The 22,090-nt window shown below is 34.2% G+C and overlaps 2 protein-coding genes across 4 annotated transcripts in view; one reads left to right on the top strand and one right to left on the bottom strand.

The window, feature by feature from the left end:
* LOC128674234 (connectin-like) overlaps nucleotides 1-21,737 on the bottom strand; it is a 45,519-nt gene extending 23,782 nt beyond the window's left edge. Inside the window, exon 1 of one of the 3 annotated variants that reach the window (XM_053752696.2) lies at nucleotides 21,657-21,737. The gene's annotated coding sequence lies outside the window, so the exon portion shown is untranslated. Of the gene's footprint in view, nucleotides 1-21,559 lie in introns of all 3 variants that reach the window. The other 2 variants (XM_053752695.1, XM_053752698.1) reach the window with 2 other exon arrangements.
* LOC128674468 (uncharacterized) lies at nucleotides 5,683-6,570 on the top strand. The gene has a single exon (XM_053752988.1). It carries the CDS (start codon nucleotides 5,683-5,685, stop codon nucleotides 6,568-6,570), a length of 888 nt encoding a protein of 295 aa, XP_053608963.1.
* Nucleotides 21,738-22,090: the final 353 nt, after the last annotated feature.

Raw genomic sequence — 22,090 nt, 5'->3', positions numbered from 1 at the left:
AAATATATACAAAGACAATATATATAACATAGACAATGCTAAAATGTTGCTATTTCCAACAGATATTTTGTTGATAAAATTTGCTTTTCAGGAGAATATATTAGGTCCTTACATATGAAATTGGCGTTTGGTATAGCAGGATCAAAAAGTCAAATATTTTTTAATATAATACATTTATTTTAATCAAAGTAAGATCCTTAACCTTGAATTATTATCTATGCACTTTTGTCATCTCATAGGTAGTTCATTGATCCTTTTCCAAAAAAAACCATTCGGACGGGAATCAATAAAATCTTTGAAGGCGGTTTGGACTATCGGAGTTGAATTTTTTCCCTTGGAAGAAGTTATCTAAATTTCGAAAAAATTGGTAATCTGTTGGAGCGGAGAATCCACTTTTCATCACAGGTAATGATTTGATTTAAAAGCCATTCATTATTGTGTCGGTTAAGTAATGTAACGCAGCAGTCGACACGGGTTTGCCGGTTTGCTTCACTCAATTCGTGAGGTACCCATCTTTCAAGTTTCTTAATCTTCCCAATTAGCTTCAAGTGGATTAAAATAGTTTTATCACTAACACCGAAGCCTGAAGCTAACTCAGACGTGGTTTGCGATGGATCCACTTCCACAATAGCCTTCGATTCTTCATTATCAATTAGGGTCTCCGGCCGTCCACGGGGCTTCTTCTGCAAGTCGTGGGAACCAAAAACGTACTGTGTTTTCTTTTGCGACACGACCGCCATACACATCATTAACCTTTTGAGCCGTTTCCGCAGCACTGGTGCCACGGTGGAACTCGTACTCGTAAATAACGCGATATTTCAAGTTTTCCATTTTGTAAAAAAAGTAACGCAAACGGAAAAGTCGGAAGAAAAAACAAAAGAAAAACGGTTAAAAAATACAAATACATGTGTAAAGAGCTGTATAAATTTGAATTTGCAATTCCTAACCATAGAGGAGAAATTTGTGATTAAAGTGACCAGTACAACAAAACGTCAATGTCATATGTAAGGACCTAATAATTTTTACTATTTAAATCATGACAATTCTCTTTGATATTTGCTTTTAATGTCAGTTTCAGCATATTAGGTTTGTAGGTTTCACTGTTTTTAAATACCTAGTTTATTTTTCAGGTTTGGTTGCCAATAAATTTAAATCTTAACAAAAGGAAAACCAATAAACCTAGCACTTTATGGTGTCAATAACCTACTATAAAATCATTGAGATCTGATAATATTTAGGGGTAGAAAAACATCTTCTATTTTTGTAAAAGAGAAAACCTTTTCCGGTAGACGTTCCTCTTAATAGAAATGTTCGAGAATTGAGTAGGTACACTTCGACCGCACTGCTGAAGCCAGCAAGATGCCAGAAGTCACATTCATTGAGTGAGCTGGGACATTTCATGCAATCAAACTCAATTCATAAATTTTCTCGAACTTTTTTCGAAGTATTTATGAGGAAAACATGCCCATTCACGTACCTTTTATTTTATTGCATAATGTCAAATGCATGTTGCAAATGCTTTAAATAAGCTACATTCATATAATGAGATTTAAATAAATCTTTTTAAAATTATAAAAAATATATAGTATTCCGTTCGAACCAAGAATTTTGATCTCATTATTTAAATTTAAGTTATTAAGAGAGCGTTGCACTAGTTACCTTTGACGCAGTTAAACGCAAAGTACGCCATTTTGTCTAAACAATGGCGCACGTGTAACAGTTAACGTCAAAGTTGACTGGTTAAATTCACTATAAGTAGGTATATGTATATTTTTTGGAAAAATTGTGTTTGGAATATATTTAGCCTCGTCTTTTGTATTGTGTATGCTATTAAAAAGAGTAATTTTGAGGCTTCCTTTGCCGAAATAAACTCATTTTTGCTGAATATTTAACAATGAAACATTTGTTTTTTTCTTTTGGACTACGAGACGACATATACAGAACCATCCTTTTACTCATATCATCAGCTTGATATATACAATTTATACCTTAATTACTTTAGGTCTTAAATAACAAAGTCGGACTAGTAGCATTTTCAACCAATCATTTGATTTTTTTTTCAAATGCTTTAAAAAAAATTACATTAATTATTACAACATTGTACCAACACTCCATCTTAACTTTACAAGTTAGTTTCGAGCAATTAGTCAGCTCGACCAGTCGATTAGGTAGTCGACTAACGAGAGAAAATTAATCATGCGGACTTTGTTAGTCTAGTGACTAGTGCGATTTCGAAGTTCCTGCCACTGAGTAGTGATTCTTGGACTATATTCTCGATAATTTCCACTAATTATAAAATTTTCAACACAAATCAATAATGTGACCTTCTGATTACGTGTAATTGTTTTTAGCTTCGGCTCATATCTTAATTAATTACTAACACTTTCAGTAATACTTATTGATATGCAATAAGAAATAATCGGCGTGTAGTTCCCGCCCTAGAATAGGACGTAGGTATGCTCCCGTTGGTGTCACAAGAGTCTACTAAGATATAAAAGCCTTGATAGCAATAACAGTATTCTCAAAGACAGGCGGGCAGCAGTAAAATAAGCTGAATCTTCAAAATTTCAGCAACATTTTTAGAATAAATAAGTAACAAAGCCCCTGTCTATCAGAAATCCATAAATTCAATCCGAATATTCGAATTTCATTAATTCCATGAATGATTCCAGATTTTTTTCATCTCATTATTATTTTCTAAAAAGCTAAAAGCTAAAAAGCATGTGTGAGATGACAAATCCATTTAAAAAACTTACTTTCGAAATTCTAAAACTTCTATGTAAGTACGGAACATACGAGTAAATGTATTCCATTTAAATTACCATTATAGGAATATTCCATGTCATGCCTCATGCGTGACTGATACTCTTTGTTAGACATTATAATGTATTCACTTAATTAGTTTCCCTAAAATTCCCACTAGAGCTAAGCCACGAGATGTCGCTAGTAACGCAAAATTATAAAAAAAGCAATTGTGACACTCTAGTAATAAAAAATAAAAACAATCAAAATAAATTCATGCCATGGAGCAATAATTAGCTGGTTAGAAAAAAAAAACACTCAAACGCTACGCTGATTCGAATTTTAAAATTCCCCGTATTCGATCCCAGTCACCCGACGTCCTAGTTGAGCTACAAATGTGACAAGGCAGCGCGACGCGGAGTGTTAAAACAGTATCAAACCTTGCGTGTGTGACCCGAGCAATCGCATGTTATCTCCATAATCTTTCATACACAAATAGCGTCGCATCGCGTTATACATTTATGCGCTCAGTAAAGGCTGTGCCATGCGTGACGGACTCTTTGCAGCACATTATAATGTATTCAGTTAATTGGCCGGACAACTGACGCCCGCCGCCGGCTTCCGAACGATTTTACACAGCTTTCGTTTTAATAACACACATTAAGCGTGATAGAAGAGCGTGATGAATCATATTTACAGTATTATCAGTACATTAAAAATTAATTAATGGCTTGCTAAACGGTAGGTCTTTACAAATATGCTTGCTCTGTTGAACAACGGCAAAGAAAGCTAAAATTGCAATTAAATTATAATAAGCTAACAGAAATATCAATTTTTGGTAGCTTTTTTGCCGTTTAATAATTTAATTCCAATTTTATTGACCATTTGCATATTTTTATAGGTCATGTACGTGTTGTTTAGTCAAATGACTCATAACTACTGTAATCCTATTTAAAATGCCACAAAATCCCCCTGTTAAATCCACCTTGGGAGTGACTCATACAAATATTATGGGGAGAAAAAAGGCCTTAATATCCAAGTATAATTTATTCAATGTTGAAATTTTTTCCCTAATCGTTAGAAATATCACGGTTTCTTATTACAGCTGTATTTTAATTAATTTTTCTCTGAATATTTTTCGGGTTTTAAATACAGGTGGCGTACCTATTTCTTAACGGTGAGGCAAATAATATTTTTTGTTGAATAATTTTTAAGCATTCAATGGTAATTAATACTACCCACGCTTTCAAAATAAATATAATATCTCTATTTTTTTTTCTCATCCATTTTTTTAAGTGAATGCTATTTATTCGTAAACTGAAAATTACTAAATCGATCGAGCCATGTGGACAACCTGTATTCATATCACTTCAGATAAAGAAAGGGTGAGGTGAAAACACCTCACCCAGCACTAAAATTGCCGCAAAACATTTCAACGAAACCATCTAGAAAAACTAAATGCTCAGCAATATCCAGCCATTTTGTGTGTTAGCGCCAACTAACGAGCACATTAAAGTTTATGGTAACACCCGCACTTTTGGGAACTGGTACCTAACAATTACACGTAAAATTGAAACGTATACCTGTGAAATTAAAACAAAGAGTTTTGTTAAAAATACGTTTATAGTACGAAACTTAAGAGTACCTTATCAAGTTCATTCAACAAATAATTTAATACGTCGTCCTAGGTAAGAGACTATTAGGTCTACGCAGCGCGACATTTTCAAACGTATGTTACTATTTCACCATTTTGACCCGTACACGCACGGTGAAGCGTAGCGTCGCTCGCGTAGCATTCATTGTTCACCTAAATAGTGCGTGCAAAATCAAATGAAGCCAGAACATTTGTTCCAATAAGCCAACACATGGCCATTATAAATGAGCCAAACGGAGTCCATTACCACCCCACATTTTTTTTTATCGCGTGCCATATTAATATTCCCCTTAAAACTATTTAACTAATTAAAGGGTCAGATGCTATATCACCTGCATTTTAATATAATAAAAGCACATTACTTTTAATTAGCTATCGAGGTAATTAATATTGATGGCGCTGCGTCGTCGCGTAAATGTTACAAATTGGGACATTTTTGTCCTTTTGTTGAAGTACGAAATAATCCTTACATATAAATACCTCTACCGCGACTGACTTTTCGCGATAAGCACTACAAAACTACTGCACGGATATTCATGCGGTTTTCACCAATATATAGTGTGATTCCTGAGGATGGTTTAAGTGTATAATTTACATGTGTACGGTTCACATTGAGTACGGTTCTCGCAGCCACCGCATGCGCACGTTTCTATGAGCCATTCCGAGCAAAACCAGTGATCTAGACCTCTCTCTTACGACCCTTAACACCGTGTCACCGTGTCTACGGTCGCTGGACGCAGACGTACCAACAAGACCAATCCACAAGACCTCCGGCCTACGGCGCTTAACCCGGGCGCTCAGTGTCTCGCACGAATGGTTTCTACATTTACAAAGAAGTGGACACTCTGTAGCTCCTTCTCGCACCTATGCTATTCTAAGTTAAGTGAAGTGAAACAGTGCAAGTGAATGATTTAAAATTAAGCTACCGGCGCTTGCGATTATATCACAGAAGAAATCATACCAAATAATTATAAACCTGTTCATTATATCACAATAATAATACTGTTGCCTATTATAGCTAAGTAATAACAAAAAGTTTAATAATTTATAGCCTGGCCAGAGTTTCGAAGCAAAATATTAATTACAACAAAAGGATTACTTGCAACTTATATCTATCCAGTCCAGAAAGGTGAATCAGCTGTGTGCCTACGCATTTTCATTTTCTACTATTTGCTCAGCCTATCTTTTTCATTTGACTACGGCGCCGTAAAGCGGTTGATACTAACGATTCCCGAAAATAAAGCTTTTCCATGCCATTAAAGCGTACTCCACCAACAACACCAAATATGTCAAAATCAGACACTGATTTGTCAATCCCTCGCACCGAAATAAGTTCTGAGGACCTCCTTCACAATATTACCACACGACATAAAAGGCCGCGTCAGGGCTCCTCATCACCTACCCAAGTGAATCAATTTAGCAGTGATTTGAGGGAAATGATGGAGGCACTCCACACATCATCTATTAATCAACAAAAAATGATGAATAAACTAATAGAAGAGGTCGCTGAGATCAAAAAACAAAATATTAAAATCCAAAAATCTAACGTGCAAATTGAAAATACCTTGGAAAGCCTAAAAAATAGTAATGAAAATATGTTGAAAAGAATACAGCTTCTTGAAAAAGAGCGCTTTGATCAACAAAACTATATAGTCAGCCTAGAGAAGAAAATAGAGAACATGCAGCAGACTTCTCGTCCATCCAATGTTGAAATACGAAATGTTCCAGCGGTCCAGGAAGAATCGTTTACGGACCTGACGGCCCACCTACAAAATATAGGACAAGCACTACATGTGGAAATCCAACCCTCGGATATACGTGACACTTACCGCATAGGAAAGAATAAAATAATCGTTGCCGAATTTCAATCTGTTCACCTGAAGAATAAAGTTCTGGCAGCGGCACGCAAATATAATAAAGATCACAGTGGAGACCAACGACTCAACACTTCCAATATTGGCCTTGCAGGGGACCCCACCCCCATATACATATCCGAGTACCTTGCAGGAAGCAACAGGAAGCTGTTCTACGAGGCCCGAGAATACGCTAAAGCCAACAATTACAAGTTTTGCTGGACCGGAAACGGAAATATTTACATGAAGAAGGATGAGCAATCGAAAGCGATTCGCGTAGACTCTGAAATCACGCTGAACTCTCTCCTAACAAAACAATGACTATATGTCAGTACAAACCATTTGTCTGTATTATTTGAGCCTTTTATTATGAAAATTTCTTACAATATGTGTTTTTGCATTTACTTAGCCTATCCTTATTTACAAATTTATCTGTTTAATAACATTTGCTGGGAATATAAAAGTTTCATATTATATAATCTACATACATCACTTATATCACACAAACCATATACATATATTATAACACTTACACTTAATTCGTTATACACAACACAAAATATGAATACGTATCTTGATAAGCATAATTGTCTATACTTAATGACCTTCCTTTTGTGGTACAGTGCGCAATTCCAACTCTATTTAAAAAATAATAATACAATAAATTTATTATTAAAAATAATATGACAGATATCAGCTCTTATTTCAATGAGTTGGAGGCGCTTAATGTATCACAAAGTTATTTATGTGCACCGGATCAATGTTTCAAATATATAAATTGTAATAAAAAATCTCTGACTGTTATTCATTTGAATATTTGTAGCATAAACTGCAACTTTGACCAATTCCAAACACTTCTTTCAACTTTAAACATACAATGTGATATTATCATCTTAACAGAATGTTGGTTATCAGTTACGCCATATCTCCCTAAATTGAATAACTTTACATCATATCAAACGATAGATGATGGCAATCAAAATGCAGGCGTCGTTATATACATTAGAAACACCTTGGATTGTAATGTCTTCGAACCTAAAATTATAAAGGAAGCTGATTGTCTAGTTTGTACACTTGGAACGGAGTTCGCTTTCATAGCTGTTTATAGATCACCATCATATAAAAACACAGACATATTCTTAAATTCTATCAATGATCTTCTATTGACCCTAAAATCCTATAAAACAGTTGGTTTAATAGGAGATCTTAATATAGATATACACACTTATGACAGCGATAACCGTTCTGACAATTACCTCAACCTGATGGCAGCACACGGTTTGCTTCCGACGTATACCTATCCCACTCGACTGCAAAAATGTATTGATCATATTTTATTAAAAACTGATAAAAATTCCACTGCAATAGTTCTCGAATCTTCTATCACCGATCACTATCCAACATTGCTGTCGCTTCAGTTGACACGAGAAAAATCTGTTAAATCCATAACAAGTACTAAAATAAACTATGAACAAATAAAAATTGACCTAGCTTCTTTTGATTTTTCGCAAATAAAACAGCTTCAAAACGTAAATTCTGCTACAGATCTTTTGGTTTCATCAGTCAGTGATATAATAAACAAAAACACCGTTAGGTACACACCCCCCCGTAGTAAGAGAAATCTGAAGCCTTGGATTACGCCAGGCCTTCTACGCTGCATACGAAATCGAGACCGAATGCATAAACAATTAAAAAAACAACACAATAACGTCACGCTTGCGATTACTTATTCAAGATACAGAAATTATATCAATAAACTTTTGAAGAAATTGAAGAAAGAATACAATAGGCAGGCTCTAATGAGGACGAAAAATGATCCCAAATTAAAATGGAAGGCGATCAAAGAAATCACAAATATTGCACCATCACGCGTTAGTTCTAAAGCCCTCCTAAAGTCTACACATGATCCTACCAAATCTGTGAATGAGGTTAATAACTACTTTGTAAATGTTGGGAGAAACTTAGCTAATACAATAGGGCAAACTAATAAAACTTCATTTGTACCTCCCACAGCACCAGTTTCATCCCCTCGAAACTCCTTTGCTCTTTTTAATGTCACTAATGACGAAATTAATGACCACATAATGAATTTAAGAAGAGATTGCGCTACTGGGTGGGACAACATTTCATCCCGTATTCTGCAATCATCACGTGAAATTTTTGTCCCATTACTAAGACATATCTTTCAACTATCACTCACAAGTGGAGTTTTCCCAGATGCATTTAAGAAAGCCATCATTCATCCAATTTATAAGGGTGGTGATGGAGACGATGTCACCAACTATCGTCCGATATCTGTACTTACTGCAATGTCAAAATTATTGGAAAAAATTATTAATTCTCGGCTACTCAGATACCTTAATGCTAATAATATAATCTCAAATAATCAGTATGGTTTCAGAGCGGGTAGATCGACGGAGGATGCAGTATCTGCACTGGTTGATGACATAGTTGACTGCTTTGAAAAACAGAGAAAAGAACTAGGATTATTCCTAGATCTATCAAAAGCCTTCGACACCGTCTCTATCCCCAAACTTCTTTTAAAGTTGGAGGCTGTCGGTATTCGTGGTGTGGCTTTGGATCTTTTTAGAAGTTACCTGTCTAATCGGACACAAAAAGTAAAAATTGAAGAATACACAAGTGAAGAGGAGTACATAACAACTGGAGTCCCGCAGGGAAGTGTCCTTGGCCCCACACTTTTCATTATATATATCAATGATTTGTGCAAACTAACAATTCCTTTTTGTAACATATATACTTATGCTGATGACACAGCTTTATTAGTATCCGGTCGCTCATGGGAAGAAGCCCAAATACATGCAGAATCAGCCTTGGCCGTTGTTATGTCTTGGTTATCTGATAACCTACTCTCGCTTAATTTATCAAAAACTAATTGTTTGCCATTTGGACTTAATTCGACAACACTTCCTTCACATCACAATTTTGTAATCAAAGCCCATATATGCCAAAACCTGACCCCGAATTGCACTTGTTCAGTTATCCCCCAAGTAACTAACGTCAAATATCTTGGTATTATTCTAGACCAAAAATTAAAATGGCTACTACAAATTAAGTCGCTTATTTCTCGCGTGCGGAAAATGATATTTGTCTTTAAAAATCTTAGAAACGTGGCGGATTCTGATACACTGAAAAATACCTATTTTGCCCTATGTCAGTCTATTCTAATGTATGGTGTTCGGGTCTGGGGGTCAGCAGCAAAAACAAACTTACTGCCATTGGAAAGGGCACAGAGGGCTGTCCTTAAAGTGATGACACGTAAACCATACCGTTACCCAACCTCTCAGCTTTACACCGACGTAAAAGTGTTGGCAGTGAGGCAGCTCTTTGTGTTACAGACGGTACTTAAAAAACACTCTCTGCTAAAGTTTGACCCAAACCTCAACGCTAACCGACGACGACATCTTCAGTATAAGGTTTGCATAATACCACAACACAGAACATCAACAGCAGCCAGAAACTTCAGTGTATTAGGCGCAAAACTTTATAATAAATTAAACAAAGAAAGCAATATTTACTCATGCTCAAAATTTGTTTGCAAAAAACGTGTGCAAAAATTTCTACATTCATTAAATTACGACGAAACCGAAAACCTGTTACTCTAACTGTCTTCCATTCTGTATCCAAATCCTGCTTTCAATTTCCTAACAAACACACATTTATTTTCACACAACCCACACACACACACAAACACATACACACTTCACACATGCCACCTTTTGTACCCAGCAAATCAATTTAGTTAAGTTCCTAGCTAAGGTTTCATTTCTTTAGTAACTTTTAAATAAGGTTTCCCAAAAATAACAGACTAGTCTAGTTTGGGAAACCTAGATCATTACTCTGTTCTTATTGCCATAAGCACTAAACTCTATAAATTTCCCTACCACCCCGGGGCAACGGTCTCTGAGATACAGACTAACGTCTAGTTCAGAGATTGATTGTGTCTGGTTGGAGCAGGGGACTTTATAATACAATTATATAAACATGTACTTACTCCCTTTGTGTACTATGTAATGTGTTCTATGTCATAATGGCTAAATAAAGAATTTATTTATTTATTTATGTTTTTTACCCGAGCGAAGCCGGGACGGGCCGCTAGTATTATGATAATCGATTACAGCTTTGAAATATTGAACTCAAAGACATAACACAACACTAGGACAGTTGCTTAGGTTCTGCAAAGGTACAGGCGAATTTATCGAAACCTACAAATGCCTAAAATGAACTCTAATAACTATTAAATTTCACTATTTCCGTATTCGACATAGGAAACTTGTAAAAAGTTTGTAAACTCTTTATTGTTTCTCAGAGCGTTTCGATCACTGCGGCCGCGCTGTCATTACAATTTTTCAAATTATAACTAAAACAAGAATCAATTTTTGAGTTGAAAAATAATTAATACGTACCTACTGTAGTAATGACATTTTTATTAATGATTGATTTTGGAAATGATTCCTTTCGCAAGAAAATTGACGGATCGTAATGACAGCGCGGCCGCAGCGGTCGAAACGCTCTGCGAGTCACCTATTGCATAAATAAAGCATACGTAGTCGACCAAATCAAAAGGGACCTTATGGCGGATAGCACTTAGGTCTTTATTGCCGTTGTTCGAATACAATACAACAGCAATAATGAACAGAATGACGGGCGCCATAAGGTCTCTTTTGATTTGGACGACCACATATACAATGAATAGCAATATAAAGAGACGCTATGATAAAGATTACTTCAAACTAGATATGTAATAATTCGGATACCATCGCCATATTTAATGACACAATGTGTGTAATTTCACAGAGAAACTTTAACACTTGGGCAGTAACCTTATAATTATTGTTTTACTAAGGCGCTATGTGGGACACTAGCGCCACTTTATATATATATATATATATATATATATATATATATATATATATATATATATATATATATATATATATATATATATATATATATATATATATATATATATATATATATATATATATATATATATATATATATATATATATTGCAATCCTTACATATTATAAAATAAAGTCCTCCACCACGTGTTTCTGTCTGTTATCAAATATTTGTGCTGCGATAAACTCAAAACAACAGACAAACTCAGTTGATAGAGTGATTTCTAAGAAAGGATAGGGCTATAATTTATTATGTTTTAACCGAACGAAGCCGGGACAGGGCGCTAGTTATTAATAAAAAAATATCTTTGACAATTTGACGATCTCGGTGGCACAGTGGTAAAGTTCTTGCTAGTGTCATGATGGAAAATGATATTTTTCTGATTGGCCCGGTGGTCTTAGATGTTTATATATATATATATATATATATATGTATTTGTTATAAAATATAGTATCGTTGAGTTAGTATCCCATAACACAAGTCTCGAACTTACTTTGGGACTAGCTCAATCTGTGTGATTTGTCCTAATATAATTTATTTATAATTTTTTCGACACTAGATAAAGAATTTTAATTAATATTAAGATATAAAAGAAATTAGCAGTTTACCCGCGACTTCGTCAGCGTAGAGTTACAGTTCTGACAGTAAAATTATATTGTTTGTAGTTAATGTGTTCAGACTGTTTACAATTGCCAGATTACTAATTTTTAAGACCAATATTTTCATATGATAGCCAAATTTACTACATACCATATTTCGTCAAAATCAGTCCAGCACCGCTATAGCCATGAAAGCGAAACAGACAGACAAACTTTTGCTTGTATAATATTAGTATGGAATGATAAAAATACACTAATAGTGGTGCTAGTGTGTTAATAGCGCCTTAATAACCATTGAATTGTAAAGTTTTGTAATATACCTACAACACTTAGAATTCCGATAAATTCCACTAATGTTATAAATGCGAAAGAAATGTAGATACGCAAAATCTCAGATAGTATTTTATAAAGAAACTAGTTGTTATCCGCAGCTTCGGTCGCGTATTATATTTGACCCCGTATGATCAACTATACAATTTTCAAAATCGGTCCAGTGGTTTAGACGTGAAATGGTGACAGAAAGACGAAAATATTAGTAAGAATAAATATGGAAATAAATATTTAACAAGCGAAGTTCTTTAGGATATGGGACATTAATAAATCATGGCCATCCGATAGACACGCGAAATAAAATATTGATCAAAACAACATACACTTTTCTATTTTTTTATTTTCAAATTGAATTGTTGGCGAAAATCTTTAAAAAATATGCCCAATATGAAATTATTATATTTTCATAATTTTCATGATTGATGATGATTGATGATGATTGATTATGATTGATGATGATTGATGATGATTGATGATGATTGATGATGATTGATGATGAAAAATATATGCTTTTGCGAATACCAATAACGAAACTCATAATAATTATTATCATTTAAATCGATATGATCTCATTACAACATGCATATAATAAATTATGACATATTTATTGTATTGTGAAATTGGAACATCTAAAATGTCTATAGAGGAGAAACTAAAATGTTCTCATCATCATCAATATCATAATTAAGTTGAATAATAAAAATTAAAATGTTAAATTATTAACGTTCAAATAGTTATATATAAATTCGGATATTGGCTGCGCAACGAATGTGTCGATAATATTGTAATATGTATGTTATATAATTATACAATTACTAGCTTTGTTGTAAATGATAGTTGTAACAATAATTATTAATTAAATATTAACATATGACACACAAGTACTAAATAAAAATAACATTACTTAGCATAAAAATCTAGTACAATCAACAGCACATTAAGTTAAGACTAGACCTATTCAAACCTGAGTACAGGTTACAGGTTTCCTCACGATGTTTACAATAACCGGAAGCAACCTCGTGGCCTATCAAAACTATATTACATGAGTCAGACTGAAATATAAACGAATCTGGCACGGGTACGATTTCAAAGTGGTACCTTTCGATTCCAAGGGTCCAAACCACTGAATCCAAAAGAAAAAAAAACATTGGCTCAAATCAAGTCCCCGATACATCCAATACAGACGTGGCTTTACGCCTTCTTTATTCTTCAATGGACTATAGCCACTTTTATTCAAAAAAAAATATTTAACAAAAGACTTGGCTGTATGGGCTGTATGGCTATGCCCATATGAATACATAACAACTAAACATAAAATGATTTGAGCGATTAAATGTACAATGTTGATATGTTTTCGTCGAGAGCCGAGTATGGCGGAGTAGAAGCTAACCAAACACAATTGCGTGGTTATTTTCGTTGCGTGTAAATAAGTAAAACATGTAAGGACAAAACCCTTACAAAGGTAATTTGCGTTTCTTGTAATAGCTTCTGAATGGTTTGTACAAATTGTTTATTCAGGAACTAAATTTAAACAGTGAAATATTTATTTGTCAAAAACATGAGTACAAATATATAGTCTTTTTTTTAATATAAATAGTATCTTTGACTTCAATTATCGTATAGAATGTAACATCTACTGTAAACCTAATGTCGGCTACTGTCAACGTTATAATTATGGTCTATAACATTGGTTACCATAGGACGGGCGTGTTGCCTAGTGTGGGACCAATTGTATAAGCAATGTAGCAAATTTATATTCAATTTCATTTCATTTCATTTCATTTCACAAGTTGATGTTATACTGAATTAAACCTACATGTTGTACCGAATATAGGTATGCATATATAAATAAATAAAGAGGAGCATGCTGTCCACTACAAATAACAAAAAAAGTATACTAGCTCTAACTTCTATCCGAGTCTATCATTAAAGAAATCATTTAAAGTATAATAACATTTATCAGTTAATAAAGACCTGAGGTGCTTTTTAAATAGATTTAAATTTAAGCTTTTATATTTATTTGGAATTTTGTTGTAAATTTTCGGTGTCATACATACTATACTATACTATTAGCGAGTAAAGCAGTTTTTGATGGGTGCATGCCTAATCGATAGATATCTCGATGATTCCTCAATACAACATCAGCTAGACGAGGGAATAAATGAGCATTGGTTTTCACAAATGTTGCTACCTCAAGTATGTAAATTGACGGAATTCGCAAGCAATGAAAGTGAGATTGTTATTCTTCAAGTTACAAAATGCTAGCACACTTAGGGTGGAATGCACCGTCAACGTTGACGTTAACTTCAACGTGCGCAGAAAAACTCAACGTCATTTTGCAAAGACCCATAAACATACAAAGAGAGACCCATAAATCAACTATGTGGCCTTTAAAATATTGTCGTTCGTTGTGTTGTATTCAAATAGAACCATATCCTTTCGTGGATGTCGTACGAGGAGATTAAGAGACACACATCCAAGCCAGGCAGGCGGCAGAAGGTTGACGTCAGGCAGGCAGCCGTTTGTAAAATCATAGCCAAAGGCAAAGGGAGGAGGGAGGAGGCAAAGGGTTCTAACCCTTTGCCTCCTCAATGAAACGAGGGAATAAACAAAAAAAATCAAGTCCCCGATACTTACAAACTACCAAACAACATAATGTCATTTCGTGACATATCATATTGGTAAAAAAAACTTTGACGTCGGACATAAATTCTGAAACAAACATTTCTTGGATGTCGACCGCGATCTTCCCATGAGACCCTTAACTTCTGCGGAACAGGACTGCAATATTAAAAGGTCAATTTATCGGCCATTTCCCTTTCAGTAGGCATAAACTACGGATGGATCTCATAATTCTTATTAATGACTTTTGTAATCTACCTAATTTGAGTTGTCCTAGATCATATTGTACATTAATCCTAATATTTGCTGTTAGTTTTTGTTTCAGTTCATATCAACTTGTTTACGGGTATTTCTCAGAGCGTTTCGACCGCTGCGGCCGCGATGTCATTACGATCCGGTAATTTTCTTGAGGAAGGAAGGAATCATTCATAAAATTGACATTATCAAAGTACCTACAGATATTAAAAAAAAAATCAGACTCACATACAAACTGCCATGTACACCGAAAACACCAGGTGCAGGGAATTATTTGCCAAAAATTCCTGTCATAACAATCTCTTGAATCGATTCGATATTACTTACTAAACAAATCAATGTTATTCAAAAAAATGTTTCTTGTAAACTTATATATTTCTATCTCATCAGAGCGTCTCCGCTAAACAGGGTAAACTTGTGGACTTATGTACCTTAATAATTTTATCACATACATTATATATCTATTTTTGGTGTCAGACAAATACGTACATGTATCCGAAAGTTTTCAAAGAAAAGTAAGAGAGTTATCATCTAAATCAGTTAAGTTGTAGCTTCAAGCAGAACAAGAGACTTTAGTACTGAATTTAGTTGCTGTTTACGGCTTCAGAGATTAAAATTTATTTAAAACACTTTTCTAAATTACATCTTTAGCCGTGTAATAAAAGATTTTTTCAGTGGAAATAAATCTCTCTCTCATCTCTGAGTTCGGGGTTGGGAAGCCGCGAAGCCCGCGTAAAAAAACCTTAAAATTTTGAAGATTCAGCTATGATTTTGCAAACGGCCGCCTGCGTGATGTCAACCCTCCCTGGGGAATGGTATTATGCCTATCATCTGGCTAGGATGTGTGTCTCTTAATCTCCTCGTACGACATCTACGAAAGGATATGGAGTGGTTCTATTTTAATACAACACAACGAACGACAATATCTTAAAGGCCACATAGTTGATTTATGGGTCTCCCTTTGTATGTTTATGGGTCTTTGCAAAATGACGTTGAGTTTTTCTGCGCACGTTGAAGTTAACGTCAACGTTGACGGTGCATTCCACCCTAAGTGTGCTAGCATTTTGTAACTTGAGGAATAACAATCTCACTTTCATTGCTTGTGAATTCCGTCAATTTACATACTTGAGGTAGCAACATTTGTGAAAACCAATGCTCATTTATTCCCTCGTCTAGCTGATGTTGTATTGAGGAATCATCGAGATATCTATCGATTAGGCATGCACCCATCAAAAACGGCTTTACTCGCTAATAGTATAGTATATATGACACCGAAAATACAACAAAATTCCAAATCTATATAAAAGCTTAAACTTAAATCTATTTAAAAAGCACCTCAAGTCTTTATTAACTGATAAATGTTATTATACTTTAAATGATTTCTTTAATGATAGACTCGGATAGAAGTTAGAGCTAGTATACTTTTTTTGTTATTTGTAGTGGACAGCATGCTCCTCTTTATTTATTTATATTTGCATACCTATGTTCGGTACAACATGTAGGTTTAATTCAGTATAACATCAACTTGTGAAATGAAATGAAATTGAATATAAATTTGCTACATTGCTTATACAATTGGTCCCACACTAGGCAACACGCCCGTCCTATGGTAACCAATGCTATAGACCATAATTATAACGTTGACAGCAGCCGACATTAGGTTTACAGTAGATGTTACATGCTATACGATAATCGAAGTCAAAGATACTATTTCTATAAAAAAGACTGTATATTTGTACTCGTGTTTTTGACAAATAAATATTTCACTGTTTAAATTTAGTTCCTGAATAAACAATTTGTACAAACCATTCAGAAGCTATTACAAGAAACGCAAATTACCTTTGTAAGGGTTTTGTCCTTACATGTTTTACTTATTTACACGCTACGAAAATAACCACGCAATTGTGTTTGGTTAGCTTCCACTCCGCCATACTCGGCTCTCGACGAAAACATATCAACATTGTACATTTAATCGCTCAAATTATTTTATGTTTAGTTGTTATGTATTCATATGGTACGTTTCTTCATTGCCGCGTCTTTCTGTTCGCAACACACTAAAAAACTACTCTTTTATGGGACTTTCAGACATACAATAAATATTTGAATGTCTGTGTCTGATTTTAAGAAGGTTTACGTGTATTTATTTTAACATGTTCATAGGGGAACGAACAGCTTGCATTCTTAAAACTAAATATGAATAAATAAATATAAATATATTAGGACAAATCACACAGATTGAGCTAGCCCCAAAGTAAGTTCCAGACTAGTGTTATGGGATGCTAACTCAACGATACTATATTTTATAACAAATACATATATAGATAAACATCCAAGACCCGGGCCAATCAGAAAAAGATCATTTTCCATCATGACCCGACCGGGGATCGAACCCGGGACCTCTCGGTTCAGTGGCAAGAACTTTACCACTGCGCCACCGAGGTTGTCCACTAGATATATATCAATGGGTTGCAAGAAGCCAATTATAGGTTCCCGCTGGTAATTACAGAAATACTTAGATAAACGAATTTAGAGCATCATGCAACACAGTAGACCATACACATAATCAAGATATAAACACCACAAAACTGCAACTTAATTTTGAAAGAACTGTGTATAGTTTATTATGCTTATATCCGAGCGAAAGCGGGACGGGCAGCTAGTAAAAAAATAAGAAACACTTCGATAATTACATTTTAGAAATATTAGGGGGGTCTAGAAAAGGGGGGGGGGAAGCGATGGTGGTGTAATGGTTAAGACGCCCGCCTGTGGATCGAAAGGTCCCAGGTTCCAATCCTACTCGTACCACATGAATTTGTATACCAATCTGACTCATGTATAGTACTTTTCATCAACCACCACTTGCTTCCGGCGAAGGAAAACATCGTGAGGAAACCTGCACACTGGTTGAATATTAACTTGTGTGTGAAATGGAGAAGGCAATGGCAAACCACTCCATTACTTATGTCAAGAAAGTTGTTATGAGTGTTTCATTCCACGTAATGACCACGACCCTCAGCCATGAGGAATACGGCTATGAAGAAGAGAAAAGGGGGATTGTTAACCAACCATTGTTTCCACGTGGCTTTTATTATTCATTCATTATTTTTGGTCTCGTAATTACCGCTATTACCCGGTTGAGACGACGCGAACTAAATTATTCACGGCTGTAGTGAAAAAGTGCGTTTTATCCATTTCCAACAAAATGGTTGACGTTGAGTTGTTGTTAAATATATCAACATGATTTGTTTTTGAAAACTGCACTTTTTATAAGTACCTAGGTACTTGCATGCGAACAGATAACTCGTGTGTTTTTAAAACATCGTCTGATTTTTTACAATAATCAAAGTTAAGACTTTTTTTTAGCCTGGGTTGCACCAGTCAACTAACCTGCACAGTAAAACGGTTCCCAGTTGTATTGACGGATCTATTAGAGCCCGAAGCCCAAGGTGCGCATAAAAAAAACCTTTAATTTTGAAGACTTGGCTCAGATTTTACGACCTGAACAATCGGGAATGTGGTTGTTGCCTATCAGCTGCTAAGGCTTTGTTCTTTAGTCGCCTCGTACGTCATCCACGGGAGGATATGTACGACTACATAGTCGTACTATTATAAAGCAACATCTGTATGTGCTTTAGAATAAATTTAAATGTACTTAGATGTAAAAATAAATTTGAAATATTACGCTTTTACTTTGTGTAAAGAAATAAAATTCTATAACAAGAAAATATCACAGGAGACATTCTTCGAGATATTCCTTTGAAATATGAATAAAATTCCGATACACGACCCGTGCTTTCTCGTACATTCATCAGGTAGTATCAAGTTCAGCTAAAAAGACAAAGAGGAGAAATTGACAAGCAAACAATTATGACAGAGATGGGTATACTTATTAAGTGTGGGTTGCACCGGTCAACTTTGACGCTAACTTTAACTTGCGCAATATAAAAGAAAAACGCAATATACATACGCCATTCTATCTATACGCCAGCGGCGCGCTGGTTAAAGTCAACGTCAAATTTGACGATGCAACTCGCCCTTATTAGGTCAATGTTCGGGCAAGACGCGGGTCTTGGATTTTTGTCTAATGTATTTGTTATAAAATATAGCATCGTTGAGTTGGTACCACAAGTCTCGAATCCAATCAATTGAAATCAATTGCACGGTTATAAAGAAAAAACTTAGAAACAAACAGACGCGGACGGCGCATTGATTAGATTTAAACCACGCAACAGATTTTCATGCAGTTTTCACTGTTATATAGATATTTCATTCCCGAACGTTTATAGACTTCGTGCAAAGCCGGCGCCGGGTGGCTAATAAAATCTAAACCAAAATATTGAAATCCACATTTAAATTTTTTCATCACAACTTCATTTCTAAAAAATATACTTTTTAGAATTGAAGTTTGCTGCGGTCGAAGGTTTTGACCTATTTGCAGTGAAATATTTAACATTTTTACGTTCAAAACTGACGTTTTATGACGATGGCTATGTTACTTTCTCACATATTTCCATTTTTATTATTGTTCGCTCGCTGCACGAAATGGCGTTTGTCAAAACCAAAACTACTATTTAATTCCTTCTGACATGTTTTATAAAGTCGTTCTGCTAACGTTCGAAACAGTCCCACGTGTTCGTTATTTCAAAATTTTACGATGAATATACATAGTTTATTACTCTAAATTTTCATTGCCTAAAATAAAAAAGAATTCATACACAATTTTCCAATCAAAACAGACTTGATTGAAATTTGAAAAAAATTTTGAAGGGACGTCACTACGAATAAAAGGCAAGGCTGTATTTTGTGTTATCTCAGTCATCGACCGTCTTGATCCGCGTCTCGTCCAGCACTCCATCCCTAGTCCATAGTCCCTTATTTCTTCAGTCTGTTTATTTATAAAAAGTCATAGTATGAAGAGCCAGGACACCACTACAAGTCAATACAAAAAGACGTTTACTTTTCTGGTGTTCTTTGCACATCATATAATAAAGAAAAATAAACAATATATAGAAACGTAACCATTGTTTAAACACACACAGAGTCTATTTGATTAAGCAAAGCCACGAGCAATAGTTAACTTGTAATTGTATATAATAATTTACTTAATACTTTATGAAGATCAGATATAATTTTGTAAAGTGCCACACAAAAAATAAGCATGACATGATTATTATAAAAAAGCACTTTTGTACGTGAGTACCTTTCTTTTATGTAAATGAATGAAATTTTCAAAATTAATATTAAATTCTAATTTTAAAATCTCAATCAATGACGTCCATTGAACAGTTTTAAACAAAAGGTAATAAGCAATTGTATTTTAATTTTCAATACTTTTTTAAAAGTAAATATTCATAGTAGACAATTATTATATCCTCAATGTTGTATCCTTTCTTTGCAGAATTTTCTCAAAATTAAAATTTTTAATAAGTAACATTTCTTACAAAATTTAAGAAATGTTACTTATTAAAAATTTTAATTTTTAATAAGTAACATTTCTTACACTTTAATTTAATTGAATTAAGTTACTTTAATATTAATTGCTCTAAAACATATCAAATGTGAGTTATAACAATACGTTTAAAAAAAGAGCTATTAATAAAGTCCTACACGTAATTGGTGTTGTTGCCAGAAAACAAAAAACTATAATGATAATAATCGATTTTAATGATTACAATCAAACCATAACTTAGCCTTAATGACTAACTTTGTAAGACCAGCAGTAGTAGCCATAATTTATAAATATTATTAAATTTATACAATTACTTAATAATAATATAATTAAAAAATAACAGGAGATAGGTAGTTGTAAAATCACACCGGAATCTTAAATTAATGTTTATTTTATGCGACCGGGCTTCGCGACGTCACAGCCCCAAACGAAACCGAGATTACGCGAAAATAAGAAAGACATTAATCCTCTAATTTATAAAAAAGCCATAGTATACTTTAAGTTAAAGTGCGTATGTTATGTCTTGTTCTATCAATTTTAAATATTATAAAGTGACAAAACATAGCTCAAATGCTTTAAATTTTTATGAATAACGTGGTTTCTTTTGGCAAAAAACACCCGAACATGTACTCAAAAATTTTCGTGGTATCGTAACTCCCAAACGGATGAATTTTGGGGTTATTACAACATAGACAGATATACCTACAGACATACAGGCACGTCAAACTTATATCCAGGTCGAGGGTTAACAGATTCGCGAAAATTTTGTAAGTAACACATTAAGTAATACCAAATTTAAATCAATTTGATTGAACTGAACGCAAACTCACTGCCAGGAAGAGGCATCATTATTCACAATGTATCCTGGAAATACGTATGCGGCAGATAATATAATTTGTGTTTAAAGTTTAATATTATTATTTTAACATAAATCAATTCATATTGAACTGAGTATTGTATAAGTGGAATTACATTTTGTTAATGAGCTATATTATAAAAAAGGGATCATTGATGTCCATTTTATTTATTTTTTATTTTCTGATGTAAATACAGTGAATCATTATCATTAAATCACATTCAAAATATTTAAATTAAGAATAATTAATTTATCCATTTTTTATTTCTACATTACCTGTCACTGGCAACAACACATTCTCGCAAATCAAAATCCGAAAATGGAACACAATTTCATGAGACAGGTTAAAAATAAAATATAAAAAACGCCGTACCTAAAGTCACTCGATCGAAGTACGGCTACACGTCACAATCGAGTAGACACGAGCGTCCACCGCGCCGTTACCGGCCTAACTGAGCTACAATAAGCAGAATCGGAGGTTACTTTTGTAAAGGGACGTTAACCGAACCGTACTTTAATTGAAGTCAGCTTGGTTCATTTAATTAAGTGTGATTTCTACTATTTTCCATTTATTAGTAATAGGTATTGAAGTTTACTTGCTTTGTGTTAGATATAGATCTATATATAGATGTCCCGTTGCTATTGTTGTTTAGAAATTCATCAGTCTTTGTCATTCTGAAATTTTCGGCATTGGTAATTAAAATTAATAAAGACCACCTGCGTCAAGAAAGGATAATAGTAGAAGCTTTAATTTATTTGTATACACAATTTCATCATCATCATGTCGAGTGTATTATTGCTAACACT

This window comes from Plodia interpunctella, chromosome 12, assembly GCF_027563975.2.
Source record: "Plodia interpunctella isolate USDA-ARS_2022_Savannah chromosome 12, ilPloInte3.2, whole genome shotgun sequence".
NCBI lineage: Eukaryota > Metazoa > Arthropoda > Insecta > Lepidoptera > Pyralidae > Plodia > Plodia interpunctella.
The sequence above is the reverse complement of the archived record's forward strand: the minus strand, read 5'-3'. Positions and strand labels throughout refer to the sequence as shown.